The sequence below is a fragment of the Oxyura jamaicensis genome, chromosome 4 (genome assembly GCF_011077185.1).
Source record: "Oxyura jamaicensis isolate SHBP4307 breed ruddy duck chromosome 4, BPBGC_Ojam_1.0, whole genome shotgun sequence".
Classification (NCBI taxonomy): domain Eukaryota; kingdom Metazoa; phylum Chordata; class Aves; order Anseriformes; family Anatidae; genus Oxyura; species Oxyura jamaicensis.
The window spans coordinates 90,754,485-90,780,510 of record NC_048896.1 but is presented as its reverse complement, the minus strand read 5'-3'; the positions used below and the strand labels follow the sequence as shown (position 1 = coordinate 90,780,510).

At 46.0% G+C, this 26,026-nt stretch overlaps 2 protein-coding genes across 3 annotated transcripts in view; one reads left to right on the top strand and one right to left on the bottom strand.

Moving 5' to 3' along the window:
* Window positions 1-8,928, top strand: part of EIF2AK3 (eukaryotic translation initiation factor 2 alpha kinase 3) — a 43,015-nt gene extending 34,087 nt beyond the window's left edge. Inside the window, exons 14-17 of the mRNA XM_035324998.1 lie at window positions 3,455-3,622; window positions 4,200-4,301; window positions 6,547-6,609; window positions 7,703-8,928. Of these exons, the coding sequence (XP_035180889.1) occupies window positions 3,455-3,622; window positions 4,200-4,301; window positions 6,547-6,609; window positions 7,703-7,879 (510 nt within the window). The 3' untranslated portion in view covers window positions 7,880-8,928. The remainder of the gene's footprint in view (window positions 1-3,454; window positions 3,623-4,199; window positions 4,302-6,546; window positions 6,610-7,702) is intronic.
* Window positions 8,929-12,181: 3,253 nt separating this feature from the next.
* LOC118166251 (octopamine receptor-like) lies at window positions 12,182-21,883 on the bottom strand. Of its 2 annotated transcripts, none has more exons than XM_035324999.1 (6): window positions 21,803-21,883; window positions 20,968-21,133; window positions 17,425-17,555; window positions 17,041-17,329; window positions 13,761-13,937; window positions 12,182-13,143 (listed from the first exon to the last, which is right to left on the bottom strand). In XM_035324999.1, the coding sequence occupies exons 3-6, from the start codon at window positions 17,441-17,443 to the stop codon at window positions 12,465-12,467; spliced, it is 1,164 nt and encodes a 387-aa protein (XP_035180890.1). In that variant the 5' UTR covers window positions 17,444-17,555; window positions 20,968-21,133; window positions 21,803-21,883; the 3' UTR covers window positions 12,182-12,464. The 2 variants fall into 2 exon arrangements, with proteins under 2 accessions (XP_035180890.1, XP_035180891.1); XM_035325000.1 differs by having other exon boundaries at window positions 20,968-21,203; window positions 21,803-21,822.
* Between the last annotated feature and the right edge of the window lie 4,143 nt (window positions 21,884-26,026).

The following is a 26,026-nucleotide window of genomic DNA, read 5'->3' as shown; positions in this document are numbered from 1 at the left end:
CCCTGTACAGCCCGGAGAGGCAGCGGTGGTTGTTACCCCTGATGCTGCAGATAACTGAAGTCAGGAGTAACTTTTTGTGCCTTTTTCATTTTGCTTCTGATCCTGTGTTAGTTGGTGCTGGAGCTTTTAGCACTGGAAGTGTCAGCATTTGTTACCAGATGCCAGAATTTGGTTGAAGAGCCTGGATGAAGTTAGTCTTTTTCCTGTAAGCTGTGAGAAATTGAGTCCTTTGCTTTTGCTGAATGGTGGAGAGTCAGCTCCTGTTTCTGTGTGTATTTGAGGAGGTATTGATGCAGTGAAGTGAGTTCTGGAATGATTACAACCGTTCTTGTAGCCCCTCAAATGGTAGAGAGAGCACTAGAAACAAAGGATAAGGTTCTATTTCAGACAAGGTTGTAACAAGGGATTCAAATTAGGTAACACAAAAGTAAGTCAAAGTTGGAAAAACTCGTAAAACTCATGAACCTCTTTGGGTATTTTCTTTCCGCATCAGCATTAAGCAGTTACCTTAAGCCAATCATCTGAAAAATCTTTAGTGCTGGGGAAAGTGACCAAAGAAGTAATTTAATCCCTGTATTAATGTGTCGCTAGACGTGTTAATCAGTAACATTTCCTAACAATACCTTCAGTTGGAACTCTGCAGGCTCTTCACTGAGATCACTGTTCAGTAAAGCTTACGTAGGTCTTCATAAAGCTGTTTCACTCTTAATCGCAGTGTAGAGTTGTGTTGGGACATCTGAAAAGTTCAGTGTTGGCAGCTGCTTGGACAAGAGATTTTTACTTTACTTGGCTTAAAAAACTTGAAGAGACTCCTTGAGCAAACAACTTCGGTGCTTCAGAAGACTTGCCCTGCATCTACAACATCATGCTTGCATCCTGGAAGTCCAGTTAAGTGTTAGGTGTTCACTTGGTCAAAACAGCAGCCACATTTATCACTCTGTCGTCCTCAGAAGCTTCTTGGGACAGACTCTGTAATGAGTCCAGTCAGAATTTGGTCGTGCAACCCCAGCTTTGTGCCAGTGCTAATACAGGAACAATCTGCACAGCTGTTTTGCTTCTGCTAATAGCTAGCTCTATGTAGCAGAGACCTGGGAAGTATTTTAAATATTAACAGTGTACATTGAATTATATTAATTAGGCTCCTAGTACTGAGAGATATCATGACAAGATGGCAGGAGATAAGGTGGGCAAGTGGATAAGTCACAATTCCAATTCTTTATAAGAAAAAGAAGTACAGAAACAGAAATATGTCCAGTGAGGTTATTGCTACTCCCAGATTAAGCTCTTGGCCATGCTTTGACAGCTCAGAAGCAATAATGGGTCCTGTCAAATAGGGTATCACGGAATTGAAATAAGTCTTAGACACGTTTTGCAGCATTAATTGGACAAAAGTCTTCCAGATGTAATTTATTCACGTTTGTGGAAAGGATGGGAATTCTTGCTCTGACTGAAGAATCTGAAAAGAAATTTCTTTGTGGGGGTTGCAAGAAAAGTAGACTGGAGGGTGGCTGTATTCTTCTCACGGAAGTCAAAGTCGTGTGCATTCACCTGAGATGTCCTCTTTCAGAATGCCTTGATGGCTCTTCTTTGCTGGCAGTTTCCACCAACAGTCCATTCTCCTTAATTTGTAGAAGCTATATGCCTGGCCATTCAGAGACAAGCTGTCTTCAGCCAGAGAAGCATAAGAAATACAACTTTCTGTTAAGAAAGGTTCTTTGTGAATCAAGACAGATCTTGTTGACTTCTTGCCTGTTCGCTGGAGGATTATGGAGATCCAGTGATGGGATTCAAACCCCAATGGGGATGTTTGTGCCTTGAGCATTAAGATTCTAAAAAGATTTTTGATAACGTGCACCCAGTCTGAGGATGGGTGTTGTGTAAATCATCGAATCCCCCGAGCTGGAAGGGACCCACAATGCTTCAGGGAGCCTAAAGATGCTCTGGGTTTACAGGCTGGCAGCTTCTGAACACTAAAAGAGCTGTGACTCTAAAGGGCAGGACACTGATCACTGGAAAACGCAGCGGGAGATAAGACCTGGCTCAGATGGCAGTTCTCGAGGCAGGATGTGGGTACTGTGGAAATAACAAGTTGTATCTAACTGCTTGCTTATCACCAAGCTGCCTGGGTGTTTTACTTGCTTAGGAAAACAAGAAGCCTTTTCTTCTGTCTTCTTCCTTGCACGGAGCGGGTTTGTTTTTAACTGAGGAAGTCGGATGGACTTTGAAGTCAGCTTTGTAGTCCTTTAGTCGGGCAGAAAAATACTGCCCTGTGTCTGCCTGCCTTCTCCTGTTCCTGGGCTTTTGCCAACAAAGCTTGGACCAGGCTCTCCCAGCTTGAAGGTCCAGGAGCGATGAGAGGAGCGTGCCCAGCACCACCTGCTGCTTTTTCCACACGTAGCTTTCCTTGTCCATAACCTTGAAGTACTGCTGCTTACTCCTGGCAGGAGCAGTCTGTTCTTTCTCCAGAATCGTGTCTGTCTCTATCTGTGAGCCAGGTGGAGCAGCCAGCTTTCAAAGAAGTAATTGCTCACTTGGCATGTGTCGTGTCATCATTTTACTGTGGGAGTGGTGAGGCACTGAACAGGCTGCCCAGAGGAGCTGGGGATGCCCCATCCCTGGAGGTGCCCAGGGCTGGGCTGGATGGGGCTTTGGGCAGCCTGTGCTGCTGGGAGGTGTCCCTGCCCATGGCAGGGGCTGGAGCTGGGTCCCCTCCAACCCAAACCATTCAGTGATCCTATGATCAGCCAGAAGGCGAAGCTCTGGAAGAAACGATCTGAGATGGGTACCATTAGCAAGTGGGGCACCCCAGGTTTCTTTTCAGTTCTGATTTCCTTTATCAGTAGGTTAAAAGCAAGACAAGACAAATCGTTGCTGTTATTGCTCTTGTAAAGTATTTAAGCTTCAAATAATAAACGAATTCCATTACACAAGTGGTTATTCCCACAGCTAAGCTACGCAGTACCAGCTGAAAAGCACACCTGGTTCCCGGACTTCCAGCCTATCTGTAAGATAACCAGCACGTAGCACATCATCCTAATACTGCAACTGAGTTCAGCACTTGGAGATGGGAATAAAAAACCTAAGTCAGAACTCCCTCACGTGATGTGAATTTGCCATGTGTTTGGAAAGTTGGATAACTTATCGCTGCTGTTCCCCACAGCTGTTGACTTTCCTGCATGTTACTCATTAGATCTCTAGTGTTAGTGGACCGCTACTGGAAGCCAAGAAATGAGCAGCCGGGGTTTCCAGAAGAGAGGCTGGTTAATGCAGGGGTAATTCTCTGTTCCTATGCAGCTGAGATTCTTAGCTGGCGCTGCTAATGCGATGTTCAAGGGGCATTTTCAGCCTTGACAGCATTATATGAATTTATATGGATTATATGAATAAAAGTGGTGCACCTGGCAAAACGCATCCTGGTGTATAACTTTTTCTTTTCTCCTGTTTGTTTTCTCAGCCTTCCAATATATTTTTCACAATGGACGATGTAGTAAAGGTTGGGGATTTTGGACTGGTAACTGCAATGGATCAAGATGAGGAGGAGGAATCGGTACTCACCCCCATGCCAGCTTATGCCAGGCACACAGGACAAGTAGGGACCAAACTCTACATGAGCCCAGAACAGGTTTGTGCTCTCTACTCTGAAGCTATTTCCAGCACCACCTGGGAGGCACCTGAATTCCTGGGAGTTCAAGTATCAGGCACTCTTTCTAGTAAATTGTTGCAATTGAGTTACTTAAATTATATCTCATCAAAGTAGAGCTTTGAGCTAAAATGAATTTCAAAATCAGTACTTTTAACATACGTATATATAAAATACATATGTAATAAGACATATATGTAATTTTTATGTGTAATAGTAAAAAAATTAGCTAATGATTTCTACTTGATGGATCGATTTATTTTGCTCTTCACATATTAAAAAGAAAATTGTATAATATTCAAGTTCATTAAGGACGCACTGTTGTACATGAGGTTTAAGTTGAAACATTTTGCCTTGCAGATGGGTCTGATGATCAGGAGCTTGCTCAGCCATACTCATTTGATAAAGTTTTGTGTGCCCAGAGGCTGTTGCAGTACCTGTCCTGTTTTCAGCTCTGCACAGTTAGTCACTTCCCTGTGTTGAAAGGGGCTGATTACATTGTATGTAACTCCATGCGGTGACTGGATTGACCGACCTGACCTTAATTCTGAATTTTCAGATCTGTGGGAACACCTACTCGCACAAGGTGGATATCTTTTCTTTGGGACTGATTCTCTTCGAGCTGCTTTACCCCTTCAGCACACAGATGGAGAGAGTCAAGGTAGGTATGGTACAACACCAAGGGTTATCTTCAGTTTGACCATTTCTTTAAGAGGTGTTTGCTCTGTGAAACACTTGCAAGCTGTTCTTCACAGCTTTAAAACAGTGTTGGAACTAGGAACACGGTATCTTTATCAGCCTTGTACCTACCCCTGAATCACTGGAAATGAACTGCGGTTTTCCTAATTTGTGCAGTCAGATCGAGGCTGTAACTTTTATACAAAGCTCCTCTGTTACCTAAAGTAAGAGAAACTACTGAATTAGGATATTCTAGATCTCAAATGGTAAAGGTTGTAACTTCAAGCCTACCAGCTCATTTTTGTTCAAGAATTGGAGTCCTGCTCAGTGTTTTCACCACTTCTTTTTGCATCTCCTGAGCTTTTTTTTTTATCCAAAACATTGAAAAATTACTCGTTTTCTTATAAAGTCTTAGCAGTAAGTCTGTCTCATTGCTCAGCTTAAAGCAGTCTCCCCAGTAATAGATGACTTTTATTGGATTAAATATGAATTTGGGAGGTTTGTCTTCCTTGCTGTTCAGATGCATGTGAGATCCATCTTTCAGAGGAACGAGTTCATAGAGAAGAGCAGGAGCTACAGCCAGCAAGGATTTTCTTCTTGTATGTGGTGACCAATTACCTCTGCAGGAAGGAAAGAACTGATATATATTCATTGTTAATGGATGTGTTTGGTGGTTTTTAAATGCTTATGTGAAGATGGACTGGTTTCAGCAGAGATCTAAGAAGCACACCATGAATGCAGCCTGACCAAATGCTTCACCTATGCTGGTGTTGCTTTCTCTTCCTTAAAATTGTCTGGCTTTTTGATACAGAAGGGCATAGTCTAGAGAAGGAATGACAGTGCTTAACTTGAACCCCTTGTGCTAAAACCAATGTGAGTTTTCCTAAATCAGTTTTCCTGAGACAAATACCCAATAAGGAGCTATCCCGGATTCTTAAGATCTCCTGCAGCAGTGACTACAAGCTTTGCCCTGCCAGTTTATGTCCTGACTACAGAAGCAAAGCAAGTAATCAGAATGAATCTTAAAGTGTATGCAAAGACCCCATGGCTTTTGCTTCTTAACAGAGTAAGAAGATTGCCCTAACTTGCCTAGACTTTCACTTTTTGATAAAAAGAACCTTCAGACATCTCTTGTCAGTCCTGGAGATTACAGTCCTGGAGATTAGCTTCTTTAATAGTCGCTTACAAGTTGTTACACTGAAGGCTACGCTGAAGTTTTCCTTGGCATCAGCCAGGTCTTACCACTGTTAGCTAAAGCGAAGAATGCTCTGCCTGCCCAGGGAGCCCAGCAAATCCTTGCAGTCTGGGACAAAGGGCTGAAAAATCCCCAGAGGAGGAATGCAAGACCTGCCACTGTCTCAGACTGTCAGCAGTTATAAGTCTCTGGCAGTGCAGTTTATTTCCAGATCAGATGTTGAGAACATCACTAAATGCAGAGTGACTTGGTAAAGGAAATAAGTGTTTTGAAGTAGTTTATAGTCATAAAACTCAGTTTTCTTGATCAGGGGTTGCCCGTCACTATTAACTGATTGGTTTGTACTTCCAGCGAGTAATAGTGGATTTAATTTAACTTCAGAGTTCATGTATTTTGTCCTAAAACAAGATGCTAAAGTGGGTCATGGGTTTCTGGAAACTACAGAAGTTCAACTCTTGAGGCAGCCAGCTGCAAGTAACTTTGGCTGAATGTGGGAAAAATCCCGTCACTAGATGGAGCCAACGTGCTGCCTATGCAAGAAAGACCGAGTGATGGGGATAGCTGCGTTGCAAGGACACACAAATACGCAACTCCTTTCAAAACTGCTGATAAATCTGTCAGTCCGTAAACATTAAGCAAAGACTGTGCTTACGTTATTAAGACAGAGCCGGTCATTTTCAGTCTTAATACTGGTGTAGGTGAAATAATGGTGTAGGTGATCCTTGGGGGCTACAGATGCTGCAGCACACTTTATTGAGCCAGAGTGAGAAAGTACAAGTGTATGTCTTTGGATAATTTAAAACTGCAGGGATCACAGTTCTTGTAACATGATTTTGGGTTCAGGCTGTATGCGTGGGGAAGCAGCAACTCGCCTGGTTAAGCATGTTGTGATTTTAACCGCTAAAGCAAGACCCGTAAACAGAGATTTTCTCCATCAGGCTGTTTTGGTTGCAGAAGTGGCATATTTTTCAAAAATAACTATGTTAAGAATGATATTTTGGAAGATTAACGTGTTTTCTTAACACCTTTGCAGACCCTGAGTGATGTTAGAAACTTGAACTTTCCACCACTGTTCATTCAGAAATACGCACAAGAAGTAAGTATGTCTCACGCTAGTAATCGTGGCTTTTTTCTTTGCTTTCCAACTATTTTGCAAGTAAAAACAGAAGGGGAATAAACACCCAAAACACCAGCTTTTGTTTAAGACACATTTCTCTGCCTGTGAGCTTTGCTGTCTTCCAAAATTCTAACATTATAGAACATTATAGTAGTGTGGATGCTGATGCTTCTGTCACAAGTTTATCTCCAGTAATACACAATATTACTTGTTTTCTCTTGTTGCTTGATGTTACTCGTGTTGCATACATCTTGCAGTGACTTCTTGCAACAAATCCATATTCACAAGGAGAACGTGCAGAGTTCTAGACAGAAAGTGGAGATATCACAGTAGCATCATGGCTGTACGGGCTCTAGCTCCAGGAAATGGATCAACAAGTAGGAAACCAAATTAGTCAAATCCTTGAAAAGATACGGTTTCAGATAAAAAAGAGGGGGTGATGGACAAAACCTCTCCAGTAGAAAGCTGAAGTGCTTTTGGGTTTTCTCAGTAGCTTCACACCACTAGCTAAATGAGATGAGCCTTTTTTGCTTTACAGCTGCAGGCTGTCTGGAGGAATTCCATGTGCTGTGCTCAGCTGGAACAGGACATTTTGTTTTCTACTCTGAAAGATGCTTTGTTAAGTAATTCTGACTTGAAGACAGATTTTCAAACTACCTGTATGTTTAAAGGAAAACTTCTAACTCACCATGAAAAATTACTTACATGGCTTTAAACGTGGTGGCTTAAGCATAAAGCTGAAAACTACTCATGAATTACATTTTATTTGTTTTAAAATCCTTACGATTCCAAATAACGTAAAGGTTTTGTAACTATTGAATCTTGGGTGAGATTTGATTTTCCTAATTGATTGTAGTCCTTGATAGTGAAAGCAATTTAAGGAATGCACAGTGATACGTTTTCAAACGTTTAATGTGTTTCTAATTACTGTGTCAACATACTAATACCCAAATTACTAAGAAGGCAACTGGGAACACTTTCTAGTTGTTCATACAGACAGCTGAAGTCAGAACATTAAATAAGGGTGAATTTATGAATTGGTTCCCATAGCACATCTCATGTTTTCTTTCAGTACACCATGGTGAAGGACATGCTCTCTCCAAGTCCCACTGAAAGACCAGAGGCTGCAGCAATCATCGAGAATCCTGTATTTGAAGACTTGGAACTCCCAGCAAAACCAGTGCTTAGGCAGAGGTCACGGACAATGAGTTTATCAGGAAATAAGCATTCGAGACAACCAAGCAAATAATTAGCCTCAGGATCACTTCTTCCACTCAGCAGGTTTTAAAGGGATTGTTCAGCAGAAGGATCCTATGATGCAGAATGTCTATCTTGGAAACGTTTACTTAACTTTTTTTGCCATGATTAATGTTCGAGACATGTTGGACAGATTTTTGTTTACTTTGACAGCCAACAAAAGCCAGTAACCACACTTCTCACATTCCATTTTTCTTACCTTAACTCTCTTAGGTGGATGGGTCCAGCTACTGTGCTTACCAATGTCGTACTCCATTATCTTTTTTGGGGGGTTGTTGGGTTTTGGGGGGGTTTTATGTGTATTTTGTTTTTTTGAAGCTTGTAAATGTCAGCTTGCTGGGTAAGTGAGAGATCTGTAACATGTAAATAGAATTAAAATACTGTATTTTTATATAGCAAATTACAGTCTCTAAGCCTAGTGAGTGTATATCTGAATCACTTGCTCTTCAGTGAAATGAAGATGATTTTGGAGGAGAAAAATGACTCCATTTTTGTCCCTGGTGGGTAAACTGGGAATCTGCACTATTTTTAAAGCAAAAAAAAAATTACCACAGCTGTACATATTGTCACTTTCCATAGCCAGTCATTAGAGGAATTTTTTCTCATGTTTCTGCACTATAGTAGATCTTAGGGAATGCATTTTATACAGATAAACCCGTAGGGAAGGAAAAGGAGCTTTTAGCCATTAAAAGAGGGCTTACAGGCAATGGTTGGAAGAGCCATAGTAAAAATTATGTACAAAAATGTTGTGATTCTGACAATTTAAACCTAATGAAGTCATACGTGTCGTATGTAATCTTGTAGATTTGTACTTTTTTAAAAAAAAACAACTGGTAGGCATTTGTGTAACCTGCTGATTTAACTGCCTAATGCCATGCTTTTATTTCTCATTGTAAATATGTTAAATTTTATTTATAAAATACGGAATCAATCCATTTGGGTTGGTGGTGTACAGAATGCACTTGCTATAATTGTTGGGTGCATTAATTATTGTGACTTCTTTCAAGTCTAAATGATTTAATAAACTTTTTATTTAAAAAATAATCAGTAGTTGCTTCTGTTGAAAACCTGCGTTGTGCCTGCTGCAGGTGGCAGCCTCGTGCAGTTGGAGCAGGGACAGGCTGTTGGTTTCTGTAACTGGTTTTGCTTTCCTGTCCTGTACTTGCCACAGTGCACGTGATGATGCAAAGATGTATAAGGAGCTTGGCAGTGAGATGCTGGCTGGAGAAGGAAACTGAGCTGTCTTAAAACTGAGAGCTGTTTTAAACTGAGAGGTGTGGATTATGGAGTCCTGGAAATAATCTCTCAAGTGTTAACGGGGAGAAAGGTGGGATAACTTAGGCTATTAGAACAATTTTTGCCTAAACGCATTTTACTGTTCTACTGTAATTTCCAGGCTTAGTTTGGAATTTGTACTTCTTGAAATTGAAATCAGTTTCTTAAAAAGCAGCTGACTTCAACTCCTGGAACTCCTGGGGATCACAGTACTTTGGTATGATACTGTGACTAGAATTAAGCCAGCTGACACTTGTGGTGTAAGCCAAGAGTGGCTTGCAAAGGTGTTCTCCATTGTGCTTTCAGATATTTCTTTCTTGGATGCTGGCTTGTCCGCTTGAAGTCAGGATGCTGTGGTAATTACTTAGTCAAAACTAAGATTTTATCAAGTTTATCTGTGTCAAAACGGAAAACTGTCCTCTTCCCTTATCCTTGTATTTCTAAGTTTTTAATGTCAGTTAAACGTGGCCATTTAACTGTGCATTTATAATTGGGTGAAGCTCTGGGTGCTTCTGTAGCTTCTCCGCCAGGTCAGTGAATACGGATGGAGAGCAGAAAGTAAGAAGTGAGCTGTCTCTTTACTTGGTGTACCTCTGTGCTGGATTTATGTAGTTACTTATTCCAGGGTCCCTCCATGCTTTGACCAATAAAATCTTTTCCCCGACCGAAGCATTTCTGAATTCAGGTATTGAAGCAAGCCCTCATTCCCCTGTCTCTGGCAGCTCTGCTTGCTGAGCCCCACCAGAGCGGGGTAAAAGGACTCCTCTCTGTACTATGAAATATCTACCTGGGCTTCAGAACTCCTGTAAGCACTGGGACTATTTCACCAGCTCTTCAGAACCAGGCTACACAGACTTCCAGTGCCATTCCAACTTCCAGTGCTGTTTTCCGTCTTTGTTGGACCTCTGACTGTGCTGCGCTTCTCTGCTCCTTCCCTGTCCAGCAGGATGCTCTTCTTCAGACCAAAGGATCAACAGTGACTTTAAGAACAAAGGCCTGGGATCTGATGTGAATATCCTCTGTGCTTGCGTACTGGAATGGAAAGGGAACAGGAAGCAGTGAAGGCAGGCTTTTTCTCGGCTATGTACAGGCAATAGCAGCAGCTTTCCAACCCTGCCTCAGATCCCAGGCTACACAGGTCAAGCTACAGCCCTGGTGGCAAGCCTCGTACCAGGCTATGTATCTTCCTGCTGTGTGCACGCAGCTTCCCAAGATGCAGAAGCCTCACCTGTCCCACTGCTCAGAAACAGCCTTTTTGGAAACATTTTGAAAACCAGCCCTGAAGAGCTTCATGTCCACAGAAGAGGGGTCCAAGAGCAGGCTCACAGTGCAGTGACTCTCACATAAACCAGTGTAAGACCACACCAGAAACAGGGTGGGGAGAGAAATGGCTGTTACCTGGGCAGTCACCAGCGCTCATCTGACTTCACTGCATCTCTGTTCATGGGAGGGGTGGCTCCTATTTTTTACCCAATGATATTTATGAGCCTACAGTGCAGTTTTGCCTTTTCCAGGGTCTTCCTTCAATGAGGTTCCCTCTGGCCCTCCTGCAGGGAGCCAGTGCTGTCTGAAGGCCAGATGAGTGCTCAGAGCAGTAAGAACAACCACAGAATCACAGAATGGTTTGGGTTGGAAGGGACCTTAAAGATCATCTAATTCCAGCCCCCCTGCCATGGGGTGAGACACCTCCCACCAGCCCAGGTTTCCCAGAGCCCCATCCAGCCCACACCTCTAGGGATGGGGCATCCATAGCTCCTCTGGGCAATCTGTTCAGTGCCTCACCACCCTCATGGTAAAGAATTTCTTCCTTATATCTAACCTAAATCTCCCCTCTTCTAGTTTAAAACCATTCCCCCTTGTCCTATCACCACACCCCCTGACACAAAGTCCCTCCCCAGCCTTCCTGCAGCCCCTTTTAGGTACTGGAAGGCCGCTGTAAGGTCTCCCTGGGGCCTTCTCTTCTCCAGGCTGAACAAACCCACCTCCCTCAGCCTGGCTCCAGAGGAGAGGTGCTCCAGCCCGCTGATCATCTTCATGGCCTCCTCTGGACTTGTTCTAGATCCATATTCTTGTGCTGGGGCCCCGGAGCTGAACATAGGGCTCCAGGTGAGGTCTCACAAGAGCAGAGCAGAGGGGGACAATCCCCTCCCTCGCTCTGCTGCCACGCTGCTTTTGGTGCAGCCCAGGACGTGGCTGGCATTCTCAGCTGTAAGCGCCCACTGCCAGCTCACGTCAAGCTTCATTCCCCACTCTCACCGTGCCCTGTTTAAGTCTGGAACAGGCTAAACCAAGATTTGTGCCCTGCTGTTCTATACCCTCTGCTCAAAGCCCATGCACAGTGGGTTGAATTTTGTCAGTAAAGGAAAGGCTATTTATCATCATTTTTATTGGTGTGTGGTGCAGCAATACCGTACAGCTCCTCTCGTGGCATCATCACACAGCCATAGCAGTGCAAAGACACAGTAAATAACTCCTCTGCTCCGTGCCTCATGTCAGTCACCTGTAATTGCCATTGAGCTCCAGGGCCACTGGGTGCTCTAGCTGTCAGAGAGACGTTTCAGCAAGTCTCCTCACTCGTCTCCTGGCCCCTGACAGGAGGGATGTTTCCTTCCAGAATTAATAGGGAGACTCACAGATAATTCACAGCAAGCCCCTGAAGCACTGCTCTCAGATTTTACAAACTAGCCACAGAGGTGACGCACAGCGCGCATTTCTTTTTGCCTGCTGCTGAACCAAACCTACGCTGCCAAACACCAAGGCTGAAACAGGAAAGCTCGAAACCTCTATTTCAGAAGCGATTGAACAAGCTGAACCCTGTGCAGACAGCCTCCAGAGAGTGCGAGCAGCTTGACCAGATCCTTCCTGCCACCTCCCCTTCACAGAACGACAGCGTGCTTATTACACCTGGTCACATCTGTAATGTGAACTGCCAGATCAGAGCTACGGGGGCTCGATCAGGAAGAAATACCGTCACAACGTGAGCTGTAGATCACCAGGATGTGCATACAGTAAGACAAAGTCACATTATTCTACTGATTTCTTTTCCCTAGCATGAAGATTAGATTCGTATTGGGAAATACTCATTAAAAAAAAATAATTACCCAGGAAAGAATGAGCTCCATTAGCTATAACAAATTCCTCGTTGTTCATAAAACCGTGGAAGAGAAAGAAATGCATCACTGCCATATGCCCCCAGCTGTAATATTTCAGCCTCCATCCCCTATTTTCCAACCCTGTACTCTTCCACGAGGGCGTGCTCTTGCACTTTCTACACCCCACCTCCAGCGACCGCCTCTGAACCCCTACTGCTTGGGCTTGCCCTTCAGGACGCCGTTGGGCACCGGCACGGTGATGCTATATTCCAGGTCGGGAGCAGTCCTGGAAAAGGTGGCTATGGAAACCATGTCCTCCCCGATGTCCACCTGAGACCTGGGCCTGCAAATGAGCAGCTTCTTCAGGGCCCGCTGGAAGTCCCTGTTGAGGAAGGCGTAGAGCATCGGGTTGATGGTGGAGTTGCAATACCCTAACCAAGTGATGACCTTGAAGGTGTCCACCAGGACCGTGCTAGCGGAGTCGGTGCCCCGGGCAGCCAGCCAGACGTTCAGGACAAAGTACGGCAGCCAGCAGAGCACAAAGACAGAAATGATGATGCTAATGGTCCGCGTGGCCTTGTTCTCCAGCTGCAGGTGGTTCTGCCGCTTGCTGTTGGGGTGGTAGTGGAGCTCCAGGGTCTGAGACATGATCCGGGTGGCCTTGAGCCGTGACGCTCGGTAGATGAAGAAGTACATGCTGCACATGACCATGAAGGGGACAAAAAACGCAAGAGCGGAGGCCACAATGGCGAAAATCCAGTTGGTGACAAAGATGCACTCGGTACCTGCATCAAAATCCACCCCGGGGATCTCGTTCCAGCCTTGCATGACAGGAAGGAAGGAGATGAGGGAGGAGTACACCCAGACCGTGCAGGTCATCACAATGCATCTGCCGAAGGAACGAGATGGGGAGGGGAGAGAGGGTCTGAGTTATTTTGAGTTGAGAACATCCAGTACAGCCCAATCCCCGTGGTAACCCCTGTGGGATATCACCGCTCAGTATTCCCAAAGGGCTCTGAGAAGGCGCTGAGCAGGGAAAAAGCTGGGGGACAACACATCCATACATCAACAACTCTAATGACTGGGTGCTTGGATCCGCAGATTACAGAATTGGGGTTGGCGTAAGGGATGCTCTGAGCTGGCAGAAAAAAAAACAGGAAGAAAGGTTCTATAGAGGATTTTTGTTAATATTTAAAACAACAGCAGGTAGATCTTTCCAATTGGTTTCAGCATTAATATCCAGCCACTATTTTACCTGCTGAGGATCCTGCCTGAAGCATTCTCTGCCCACCCTCAGACAACCCTCCCCACCCCGCAGTCCTCATTTTAATGTTTCACATGAAACCTTGGCAGGAGCAAAGTTCTGCAAAACTTTCAATGGTGCCAAGTTCCTTCCGTTCTGATCTGGGGCAGAAAAAGCCAACAGTTCATTTGGTCCCTTTTCATTATAAGCCATAGCCAAGCGAAAATTTGGAGGGACCCGGAATGAGGAGCAACTGCACTCACCTGCCGCGGGACATCCTTCTTGAGTAGTGGTAGGGGGTCACCACAGAGCAGTACCTGTCCAGGCTGATGAAGCACAGCGTGACGATGGAAGCGGTGCAGAACATGACGTCGAAGGAGATCCAGACTTTGCAGAACAGCTTCCCGAACAGCCACATCCCCGTCACCTCGTAAATGATGCTGCAAGAGAAAAGGGGTAGAGACCAAAGCTAGAGAAGCTGATTTAATGTATTTCAAGATTCCACTGAAGAACCGTTTTATTTTAACATGGAGATGAGCATGCAGCATAATGAAGCTTGGACACCAGAGATTCACCCCCAAAGCACAATCCAAGGCATTAACCCCCAGGTGGGGCATGGCTGAAAAAGACCAAACCCAAGCTTCTTGCCTGCAGGTGCCTTGATCAAGGTGCTTTGCTCCAAAAACTCCCCAAATACCCATCTGCGCAGCCTTGTTTATCCCAGCTTTTTCCCATGCCATATGAAGCACAACATTTTATGAATCCTCCCCACTTTCTAAGGTGTGGAAGATGCTGCCTCTGCCAAGAAGCTCACTTTTTCATCTGGTCTCATGCTTCAAAACTGAAGGATTTCAAGTCTTGGATTAAAAAAAGACACATATATGTGTGTGTGTGTGTATATATATCCTAGGAGGAAGCCTGAGTGGCTTGTTCATAGCTCACAAACGCCTCAGTGAGGGAAGCACAACAGCAAAAAGCAGACGTTATGCCAAAATTCTTCCCAACAAAGTCGGGGGGGGCTGTAAGAAGTGAGCAGTGAAGGAAGGAACATATGGCAGCTGTAGGAAGGCTGATGCGTGTTCCTACAGCCCTCAATCAGCTGCAATTTGCTTCCCTTTCTTTCACCAGCTTTCTGTAACTCCTGCAGTGCTGCTAAAACAACCATTGTGTGTGAATTTGGTGTGGAAGGCTGAGTACCTACCCATTGCTGCAAAGCTTTAATTATCCTGTAACTTCACAACTTTATGGCCGAGCACAGGGAAAGCAGAGCTGCTGCAGGGCCCTTAGGTGGGCTCGGCTGTCTGGCAGGGGCAGAAAGAGCCAATTTGCTATCACGAGCTAGAAGCCAACACCTGCTCTGCATTTAATTAGTGACCATTCATTAAAACCACTTGTAAAGGTTGTTTTAGAGCACAACAAGCACGGTAAGTGCATTGCTGGAAGTGTTGTTGAAGGGCTCCAGCTGTAGCCAACGTTTGATGTAGGCTGCTGCTCAAAAGTCCCCAGCAGAACCCGTCCCTGTGCCCTGGTGGCCTCCGCCTGGGCAGAGCAGAGGTCCCGTTGTACAGCACGGAAAGGTTTTGTGACTCTTTTTTAGATGGGGAAATGAGATGAGAGAAGTGAAAGCACAGGTCTTGGGTGGCTTGGTGGCACTCCTCAGAAGTCCTCCTTACCCCCAGAGATGCTGCAGAGCCTGGGGTGTGAGCACCTTGGCTGTCCAGAGGCTGACCATGCTGCTCTCATGAGTGTCATGAACGTGGATCCCGTACCTAATGGCCATCACCATGCTGCTTCTGGGACCCCCCCAACCAAGCAAGGCAGGGGACACCCACTCCATTTCTCTGGTGCATTCACTCTGAAGGCCCAGGAACGCAGCAGGTTAAAAAGGTCTGACAAACACCCAAAGAAACGCACCCCATGAGCAGAAATGAAGCCATCTCGGTGTTTCATTTTGCTTGTAAAGCTCAAAACACTCAGCCTGGAGACAGATGGGCTGGTTGGAGGATCCAGACAACGAGCTGAGCACAGCTGAGATGCTCCTTCCAGTGAGCCAAGCCAAGAACAAAGCAGAAGTCTTGCTCCTACGACGTTAATGCATCAGATGGCAACCACATTTTTCCTTTCTTTCTATCACAAAAACTCTTTTTTGCTGAGCCAAACTGCCTCCCAGGGTCATTTCTTTTCCTCCTCTTTGCCATGTGCTGCCTACCACATGCACCGAGGAGCAAACTGCTTCAGAAGAGCAGCAAGGGCACAAAGCTGAGAAGCTGGGTAAGATGTGACCCACCAGCCCTGCCTGAGAGCCTGCTGGACCTGGCACCAAACAACCCTGCAACACTTGAGGGGTGCAGACCAGAAGCAGAGCTGCTGGCTGTCCTGCTCCAGCAGCAGTCACGTTCCTCCACCATCCTCTTGCGGCACTTCCACCAGCCCAGCTTCCCCTGACCCCGAGCAGAAACCCCAGCCCCAGCAGTACAAACCTCCTGGTGAAGACTTCTCTAGGGAAGGAGCAGGTTCCAACCAAGCTGCGCTAAAAGCCCCTGGGGCAGATACTTGCAGCACCAGGTGGAGAGGAGGACAGGTGAGCACAGATGGATGACTCGAGAAGCAGAATTTAAAAGTCTGCACAGTTCAGAACTGAAGCTGGCAGTAGTACTGTTTATAGGGCACCATTAAGCGCTTTATTCCCACCTGACAGTAGAAACCACTAACTCAGTTTATAATGTTGTTTTTGGAAAATACCTTTCAGTGCCAAACTCGAGAGCAGCCCCGTGAGAACGACAGCTCGAAATGGGAAAATAGCCTTCAGCTCCTTTGTGGTGCTCCAAGAGCACTGAACGCAGCTCAGCCACCCACCTTACACAAACTTATGGCCGCTTTGCAGCATAAGACAGACCCAGCATGTACGCTGGTCTGGGGATTTGTTTCCATAGGATCATCCAGACCACAGTAGTAGCCAGGTAGTGAAGGTCCTGAAAATATAAACCTCGTGCAGGGAGAATCATCCTCTGAGTGCCTGAAGAGGCACTTAAATATAGAGAGAACCTAAGCTACCCTAGAAATAAAATCCTAAAATTAAAAATATATATATAATTAAAATCCTTACTTTTACGCAGCGAGAGGGGAGATGGCCTTCGTCCCCATGCCAACATGTCAGTCACCAAAACGCAATGGTAACAGGAGCAAAACAATTCCCCCACATGCAGTGAATCACATTTTATACCCTACTGCAGGCTGCACTGTTTCTGTTCATGCAGGCAAATGATTTATTTTGCGAGGCTGCCAGCCTTCCCCACAAATTCCACTGGTGTGTTGTCTTCTGAGCCAGAAGGAACAATCACAATCCTGTGTTTCACCAAGTATACGCAGAATAACATCTCTGCACGTGCTGGATGAAGACAAGCGCCGTTGCCCTGGAGCCATCCGGAAAGCTGGCAGCCTGTTACAAAGGGAACCTGGGCAACAGGTTTCTGTTGGGAAACTGAGGCACAAACGCCTGTGTCATCACTGACCCCAAGTTCAGAGCTCGGGAGCACTTCTTACCTGAACGGCATGACCAGGCACGCTACGAGGAAGTCTGCCATGGCCAAGGACATGATGAACATGTAGGTGACGGTTCGCAGCCTCTTTTCCACCACCGGGCAGATAAAGACTACTGTATTTCCCAGGAGCGTGACCAAGTCGATGAGGGTGAGTATTAACCCGATGACCACCTCCTGGAGGCCGACCCCTGCCCGGCTGCCACCTCCTTTCACAAAGGACGATGCAGCAGAGGAGAAATTAGAGAGCCAGGACTCATTTTTGTCCATCAGCATCCTCCCACTGTTAAAATCTGGATGACAGAGAAGCGGAAACAAGTTAAAACTTCAACACGCAATGAAAGAAGTACAGAAACCATCCTTATGCTCCGCTGAAAAATCCACACACCCTGCTGCGCCTGTGCCATCACTGCCCCATGGTTATCAGTCCACCGTGGTTATCAGTCCAGGAGTGTCTGACACGTGTCAAGATAAACGTGTGGCGCTGGCTCAAGTTCTTCAAGGCACCTAAAAACTCCCCTGTGGATGACAAGTGAGTTATCAAGGGAAGCAGATACAAGGGAGAATCAAACTAAAGCTCTGAGAGCAGAGAGAAGACAGGCAAGGAATTGAAATCCAAACTGAAAGCAGCGCTGCTAAATCCCACTTAGCAGCATGCCATCCCCATGCCTCTGATGGGCTCTTTAATATCTTTCACATTCTCCATCATCCTCGTCATCTCTTGGTCAGGATGAAGAGCCTTCAACAACTTGCTCATACAGAAGCAATTTGAGACTCCTGGACACCTCTGCAGCTCTTCTGAGACCGCGACGGACCAAAACTGCAATTTCCAAGAAGTAAAAGCACCATGGATTTATGTAACGGTGTAATGATGTTCTCTGTTTTGTCCCTGACTCCTTTTCACTGCAATTCCTAATGTTGTTTGCTGCTTTTGATTGGCACTTAGCACCAAGCTGACCTTTCCAAGATCCAAAGATCTCCTTCCTGAGCGGTAATGGTCAGCTCAGAGCCCACTGCCGCAGATACAAAGGTTGGGTGAAATCAGGAAATTAGGTTCCCCCCCCTTTTAATCCTCCTTGAAGTCCATCGCTTCACAGCTGAATCTCTTCTTCCATTTTAACGCTCAGTCACTGAGCCTCGTAAAAGCTTTTCTGCAGGTCTTTAGGTCAGGCCTTGTCCTCCATACCCCGATTAAACTCAGTTTCACCTGCGAGTATCACCACATCACTAGTCAGCAATTTATCTAGTTTGTTAGGGAACTGTTGTACTCCACATCCTTGTCAAGAGCACTGCTGATCTGTCTGCCATGCATAAAGAAAGGAAAGCTCCCTCTCTCCCACGCTGGGACTTATTGCCCAGTGCCTGAAGCTCTCCTGCCCCACCAGCGCTGAGAACAAGCAGCTTTGCTGGGCATTGCGCCCCAGGCAGCCGCTGCTAAAAGGCTGCAGGGTGTCTTAAGTAAAGCAGTCACAAGGAAAATGCGCCTTGGGCAACATCTCACATCCTGATAGCACCACATACAAATAAAAAATATAAAACTCTACCTCCAGCTCTCCCATTATTAACAGGAGAGGAGAGCCTAGGACATTCATTCCAACAGTCCCTTTGAGGGGGTCATCAAAATGGATGGGCTGCTGAGAACAGTTTGATTTCGATGCAGCCCCATTTTTTTGGCAGAAAAGCTGTTCAGCCTACTCTCCTCCTGACATCTCCACGCAGCCAGCATGGTGATGGCTGGCTGACAAATCCACAGGGCCAGCCACAGCCTGGTGACAAGGCACGGCCACCCAGCCGGCCAGGCTATGGAACCTGCTGCCTCAAAGTCTGTTACAGGGTCACCGTCTTCCCTCCAGCTCATCTGGGGTTCTGCCACCATCTCCCACGCCTCCTGGGAGGTGCTGGTGTCCCCACACCTCCAGGGCCTCTGCGGGTCTGGAAGCAGTCCTGTGATGTCCACCTGAAGTTGGCCCCTTACCAGGTTAAGCACACAGCCAGCCCTGCGTTCTCCTGGCAGAGCAAGCAGCATTGAGATGGGCTCCCAAGGCTTTAGCAGGAAAAATTAGCTTTACCTCATTTCAAAACGTTCTCCTTTTTTCCCTCTGGCATACGGCCTTGAATAATTATTGATGAGAATGCTGGGTTTGTTGTCTGAGGTTTTCAGATGTAACACTGAAACAAAAGAGCGTAGAAGTTCCTTCTAGAAGTCTTTCTTCTCCTGTGGGCTGTGCTCATGGTTCAGGATGTGCAAGTGTTCCTACAAACAATTAAAGCAGATCGTCACCTACACACAGCTGCTCTGGTACTGATCTGCGATCACACACTGCTCTGAATCTTCAAGCAGAAGAGGAACACAGCTCTTAGAGTCCATCTTTGCAAGCTCTCTGTGATGCCCGGGTACCACTTTGGCCACCAGTACTGCCTGGGTTAGGTCTTTCCAAGTGGAAAACCAACAAACAGCGAGCTGCTTAATGCAGGATGTATCTAGGAGCACAACACAGTGACGCTCACAAGTGACAAACTAGTCCACACACACGAAACATCAAAGGAACACTCATATTATTTTCAGTCGTGATGCAAGGACAGACCGAGCAGCTGGAAATCACACTTATTTGACCACCCACGCCATTTCTCCAACAACAAATATTCAGCAGAAAAAGAAGGGATGATGGACACTTGAAACCAGGTTTGGATTCAAGGTGCAGACAACAGGGTCCTGCTGCTGTAGGCTCCATTTCAACCATCCCCATATAGAGTCCCTGGAAGTGCACTCACAGCGCATCCGCTCTTTATGTTACAGCCAAGCATCCTTTTGTCTGTTTGTTTTTTAATTTGCCTCTGGCTGGGCAGCCAGCAACTTATTTCTTTCTTCTTAAGAATTGTTACTCCTGAACCATCTGGAGCCTCGTTACTACAGGAAGGCAGGGCATGACACAATCTTAAAATCCTATGGAAATCTTTGGGACAAAACAGGCTGTGCCATCCTCCCAAGGGATGTGCTTTCAGAAATATATGAATAATTGGAATAATATGGAATATTGGAATAATAAGTACTTAAATCCTTGTATGAGCTGCAGCAGCTCTTGTGGCTCTGCTGCTGATGGAGCACAGTGCCTTTAACATCCCTCTTTCAAGCTTTCCTGTAAGGAGCCCCCTAAAATCAGTGGGGTAAATGCCCCACTGCACCATGCTATGAGATCAGCCCAGAGGAATGGGGACCTCAGGTGCCTCAGGGATCTTGTTGCTTATATTTGGACATAACAGTTACGCTTCTCTTCAAAAATTCATGGGATGGATTCTGTTCTCAGTCTGCCCGAGAGAAGTCTAGAAGCAACTCCATCATTTCAGCAGCTTTCCTTGAATATACAGAAAGTCTCACCTAATTTATTCATCAAACAAATCCCAGGTAAAAGGTTAATTTCATCACTAACGGGTATATTTTGATGGAAAGGGAAGAAAAACACCCTGCAATCTCAAAGCTGACTGCAGTCTAAAATCTTACAGGAATTGTGAAAACTGGAAATACATTTGCTACCACTCACTCCTCTGCTACACTGAGTAAGAATCAGCATTGGGCTACACGCAGCTGTGCCTGCCCCAGGACCTCTGCGGGAGCTGAGACCACAGCAGGACAGCAGTGTGTTGAACAGCAGTGTGTTGAACAGCGAGTTACTGAGCAAGGCTGGTGATAAAGGAGGAGGAAAGTCCCTGTGGGTGCTCCCACCTGTAAAACTTGAATTTGAAGAGGCCGCGCAAGTGTGCCTCTGCCTTGATTTTCTTTCTTTCTCTCCCTGTTCCATCTGAAAGGCAGCGTTTCTCAGGCACAGACGGTTTATTTCCACCCCCAGATCAGCACAGGGGAGCCCCAGCTACCTCTCCAACACCTAACCAGACCTGCGTCTGGCAGCCCACCAGAAGCAAGCACGGTCCTCACCTTCAAACCTGGCCATTACAGGCAGCCGGCTGGCTCGAAGCATCCCAGCAGCATCTCGGAGCAGCAGCGGGGTGCAGCTTGCAGGATGCCCCGGTCCCTTCCCACCAGGCGCTCCCGGTCGGGCTGTGTGCGAGCATCGTCCCTGCTCCACTGCCGCGCGTCGAACCTGCACCATTAAATAGCACAGCCCTTTCCCGTTCGACATCTCTCCCCCACAGAAGCAGCATGCACTTTTTCTGCAGTAAAAGCGAGTCTGTTGCACTTCTCCGAGGAGCAGGCACAGCCAGGAGCACGACCGTACGCTACAACTCAAGGCAAAGTTAAACCCGCGATGCGAACGCAGGGAGCTGATGAGCCGGGGTGCAAAGCCCCATACCCTGGGGTGCAAGCAGCAGCCTCCGGGGATGCAAATCCACAACCTGTGAGGGTGCAAAACCCCAACCCAGGGGGTTGCAAACCTCCAAGCCCCAGGATGCAAATCCCCACCCCCTGGGATGTAAAACCCCAAGCCCCCTTGTTGAGAATCCCATGCTACGGGGTGGGGGTGAATCCCCAAGCCCTGCGTGCAAATCTCATGCCATGAAGGCAAACCACCAGCCCCGGGGGTGCAAATCCTCAACCCTCAGGATGCAAAACCCCAATCCCTGAGGTGTAAAACCCCAGCCCCGGGGTGCAAAACCCCAACCCCTGAGGTGCCAAACCCCAACCGCCATGAAAAGCCCCCAGCACCGAGCGCTCCGGGCGGCGCACCGGGGCACAGCCAGCCCTCCACGGACGGTGCCGGGGGTGGTCAAATCGCCATGCCCCATCCCGGGGGACCGGTGGTGTCTCTTACCGGCAGCAGCTAGAGCCTCAACCCGGCTCCGGAGCCCGGAGCCGGGGCAGCCGCCCCGCCTCTCCCCGCCTCCCTCAGCCACCGCCCCGCGGGCCGGGCTCAGGGGCCGGGGCTCCCCCTCCGGGCCCCGCGGCCTGCAGGGCCGCGCCGCCTCGCTGTGGCACCTGCTGTGTGAAAATACAGCGGGTTTAGGTTTATTTTTAAATTTATTTTATTTTTTTTGCCTTCGATGCGTAAATAAAGTGTTTTTTGGGGGGCCATGTTGGGTAAAAATAGTGGGTTTTTGCCCGCACTACCTGGAAAGAGCGGGGTTTTTGGCCCCTGTTGTGTAAAAAAAAAAAAAAAAAAAAAAAAAGGGGGGGGGGGACAAAAGGGGTTAAAGTGTAGTTTTGGCCTCTGTTGTGGAAAAATAGCAAGGTTTTTTGTTTTGTTTTGGTTGGTTGGTTGGTCTTTTTTTCGCTTCCTACTGTGTAAAAATTGTGCGTCTGGGCCCCTTGATATGTAAAAATAGTAGGGTTTTGCCCCTTCTGTGGATTTTTTTTTGTCACCGTTGTGTAAAAATACCAGGTTTTAGGGGGAGAACAGGGAACGCTGTGAGGTGAGCCCACTCGCTTCCCTCACCTCACGTGAGGTGTCTGGAAGCTGGCAGCAGCCTGTGGAGGTGGCGTGTCCTCAGGGGAGATGCTCCTCAATGTGCTCCTCTGAAGGCTGGTCTTCTTCTCCCAGCTCAGGTCTGGCCGTGGAGCAGTGACTGGCATCTCTCAGTCCCCTCGTTCAGCTCCATGCTCCGGTAGAAAATGAACTTGGCAAGGAAAGGTTAAAAAATGAGGTTCTTGGAGAGCCTGGGTGTCAGGAACACAAGGCTGGTGTGTGTGCACCTCACCCATGGCTCCTGTCCTGAGCCAAACCCCAAGTCTCACAGCCAGGCACACCAGCTCACCTTCATGCTTGTTGACCATCAGCAAAAGCTGACTCACCTCTCCCACCAATTTGATTATTAAAACCATGGCTTCACCTATCACAGAGGACGTCCTTGAGAATTTTCTGAGTCTGGAGAGGAAATATCTTGAGCAGGGTTGGTGAAAACTGAAGAAACGCAGATGCACTGTCATCTCTCTAGCATAGCTCAGCTCTTGGGCTGGACATCAACCTTTCACGTTTCAAGCTTGTGCTTGACGTTAGTAATCAAACTGGGATGGATGAGCAAGTTTGGAACATTTTCCATCGTATTTATTCCTTCAGAAGTAGCAGATTACCCTTTAAAAGTAATAAAGTCTACTTTAAATGATGCTTTTCCACTGCCGCGATGAAATTAAACAGGAAAAGTAAGTAAGAAAGAAAGAAAGAAAGAAATGCAAAACAATTCATATCACACCCAAAATCCATCACATCTCTGTATTTTCCTTTAATGAGAGTGGAAAAAATACTTTGTATAAAAGTGGGGAAATAAACACATGCATGGATCAGAATATTTCATGATAGATTTCTGGATTGATTTCATTGCCTTAATCAACAAAAATTTATGTGCATTTCTAAAAAGTCAGTTTTGACATCTATGGAAAATAATATTATTGTGTTTAAAGTTATCTTTCAGTTTTCCTTTTATTTAAAAATTGCTTTTAGAAAGCTTGAAATCCAAGCAAAATATTTAGTTTCAGGTCAAATATAACGATTTTCAAACCTGGAGGAAAGTTGTAGGGTACGGTTTGCCAGCGAGCTCTTGAAGCTACATTCTGTCTTCCTGCCTTCTGCCGTCAGTGCCAGTGAGCCAAGCTGGGGAAGACAGGCATAGGGGAAGGAGCTGTAATAAAAATAATTTAAGGATTGAGGGTTTTATTTTAAGAAGCATGTACCAAACTCTGTTATTTATCTGGTGCTGACTACCAAATGTCAACAAATAGAATGATATTATATGTATCATAGCATCATGGAATGGTTTGGGTTGGAAGGGACCTTAAAGCTCATCTAATTCCACCCCCCTTGCCATGGGTATATATAATATAGAAGTAAGAAAAACCTTGTTTTTTAAAAGTAACAGCTACTTTATCTTTTTGACAGCCCTTTCCTAAAACATATTTTTTCTTCTTCTCAGTGTCACTTGAATTTATAGTGTGAAATCAATTCCAAAAACCTGAAATAACCTGCCTCTGTCAATGAATTACTGTTACTTGATCATTATCATGGGTTATATTTAAGTGTACTTGGTTGGATGGGAGCATTAAATGCCTGTGACTCGGGCTCACGGCAGCTCCTGTTACTGTCTGCCGTACCCAGAGGTCTGCAAACCGCCTGGGTTCTGGCTCCCTTCAGCCAGCTATCATCGTTTTCTTCTCACGGTGGCTTTATCTTCATGTAATCTAGGAAGACTGTCAGACTCGAATAACAGAGTTTTTAAGGAGTAGAGAGTAGTAATAAAGGCTTGCAGTTCTTCAAGCATAATATCACCGATCCCAAAAACTGACAAACAAAGATAGCAGTGAGAAGGTGAAGAAAGCGGTTTGGGCAACGTGCTGCAGATGCTGTGTCAACAACTTGGAGTAATGTCATTTGTGATCGATACCACCTGCTGGCATGTCGCAAGCCATCAGAACAGCACAGTTTAGCATATATTGTAATTTCTAGGATATTGTATAGCAGGAAAAGGTTCAAATGGGTAGTTGGGGTTTTGTTTTTACTTTATATGCCAGGCTATCTGGAAAGGGAGGAGTCAGGAAAAATAGAATTTAATTGACTTTCTCATCTTGGCAACAAGAAGAGCAATAGGAAGCGTGCGCCCCACAGTCTTTTGCATATCAAAAGCAGCCTGACCTCAGAAAATCTTAACAGTGGTAGAGCTGTGTTCATGCAGACACCGAGGTACAGCTAAAGGTTGAAAGCAACAAATCTCCTTAAATTGCCAAATAAGAGGTGGGTGTGGTGTACCCAGGAATAATTTGAGGCATTATTTGCCCTTAATATCAACCTGGAAAGTAGAGCCCCTGCAAAAAGCAAGCCGTTCTGAAGAAGGATCTCTGATGAATACGTTAAGTTGCCAAGTGGCAGGATGCAAGGAAATGCTTTCCTGGGTGGGTTTTAGACATCAAGGCTTTGGTGGTGAGGATGCTGCCATGGCATATGGTAACCCTATCACACAAGGAGATCTGCCAAAAGTATAGAAAATAACAAATAATAATAATTAAAAACAAACAAACGAACAAACAAAGATAGATGGGACTGGATAAATAGGCCTGGAGGAATGTCAGATTTTTTGGTGTGTTTTCTCTTCCTTTGTCCTTTTAGGGGCAGCCTGGCATGATGGTGCAGCCCCTTGATCAGCATCGTTCTTGGGGCAGCTGCATAAAAGGTGGAAAGAAATGATCATTTCCTTTCCTGTCTATCTTGATATAGCCAGGTGTGAAGCTGTACAAACAGTCGTCTCCATTATAGACTAATTCTTTAATAACTTGGCTGATTGACAGCGCTTCTGAACATAGCCACCGAAGACTCTTGCCAAGCACTGTTTTTTCTAGCAGCACTCCAGGCCAGAGGCAGCTGCCTCTGGGGTGTGCTCTCTGTCAGCTCACGTTGGTGTGCTGGGCTTGATTTCTGTGGAAGTGGTGCTACCCATCAGCTCCAGCACGAGTTCCTTTGGCACACGATGCCTGCTGTGCTCCCTGGCTGTGCCTTTTAATAGCTCGTGCTGTTGTGGCTGAGACATTTCTTGCTCTCGATGAGCTCTCTCTGACAGTTTCCTTTCCACCTTTCCCTCATCATCTCCTCCCTGTATATTTATGTTTTCTCTTTCAGGTGGGATTGGTAAACCTTCTAGCTTGACACATTCACCCCTATGATGAACACTGAGGGATGACTCCTGTTGCCACTCATCCACGCTGCAGGCGTTCAGCTCAGCTGCTCTGTTCTGCTTCTCTGCTCCCTTTTCTCCAAAGGCTATGTAGGGGATACACACTCCTCATTTTGGCAGGCTCAATTGTATCTAATTTATATTCTTGAAGTACATAGTATGGAATGACATGTAGCCCATGTCATTCTAGTGAAAAATCAAGATAATTCTGGTTTTCAAGGAAACTGGAAATCCCCAGAACATTCCCAGTGAAATCCATGGGAGTTACTGGAACCTAGGACAGGTTTTATCAGATTTTTCTTTTTTTTAATCACAGCACACATTATTTCATGTCAGGAATAAGAAAATACAGTATTGGAATTACAGACAGAATAAAAGAAAAT

What these genes read in the sequence shown, in the direction of transcription:
- LOC118166251 (XM_035324999.1), bottom strand. An exon ending in TGCCTGGTCATGCCGTTCAG is followed by an intron (nt 13,938 to 17,040) that starts GTAAGAAGTGCT and finishes TTTCTCTTGCAG; the next exon opens with CATCATTTACGAGGTGACGG. An exon ending in AGAAGGATGTCCCGCGGCAG is followed by an intron (nt 13,144 to 13,760) that starts GTGAGTGCAGTT and finishes TTCCTTCGGCAG; the next exon opens with ATGCATTGTGATGACCTGCA.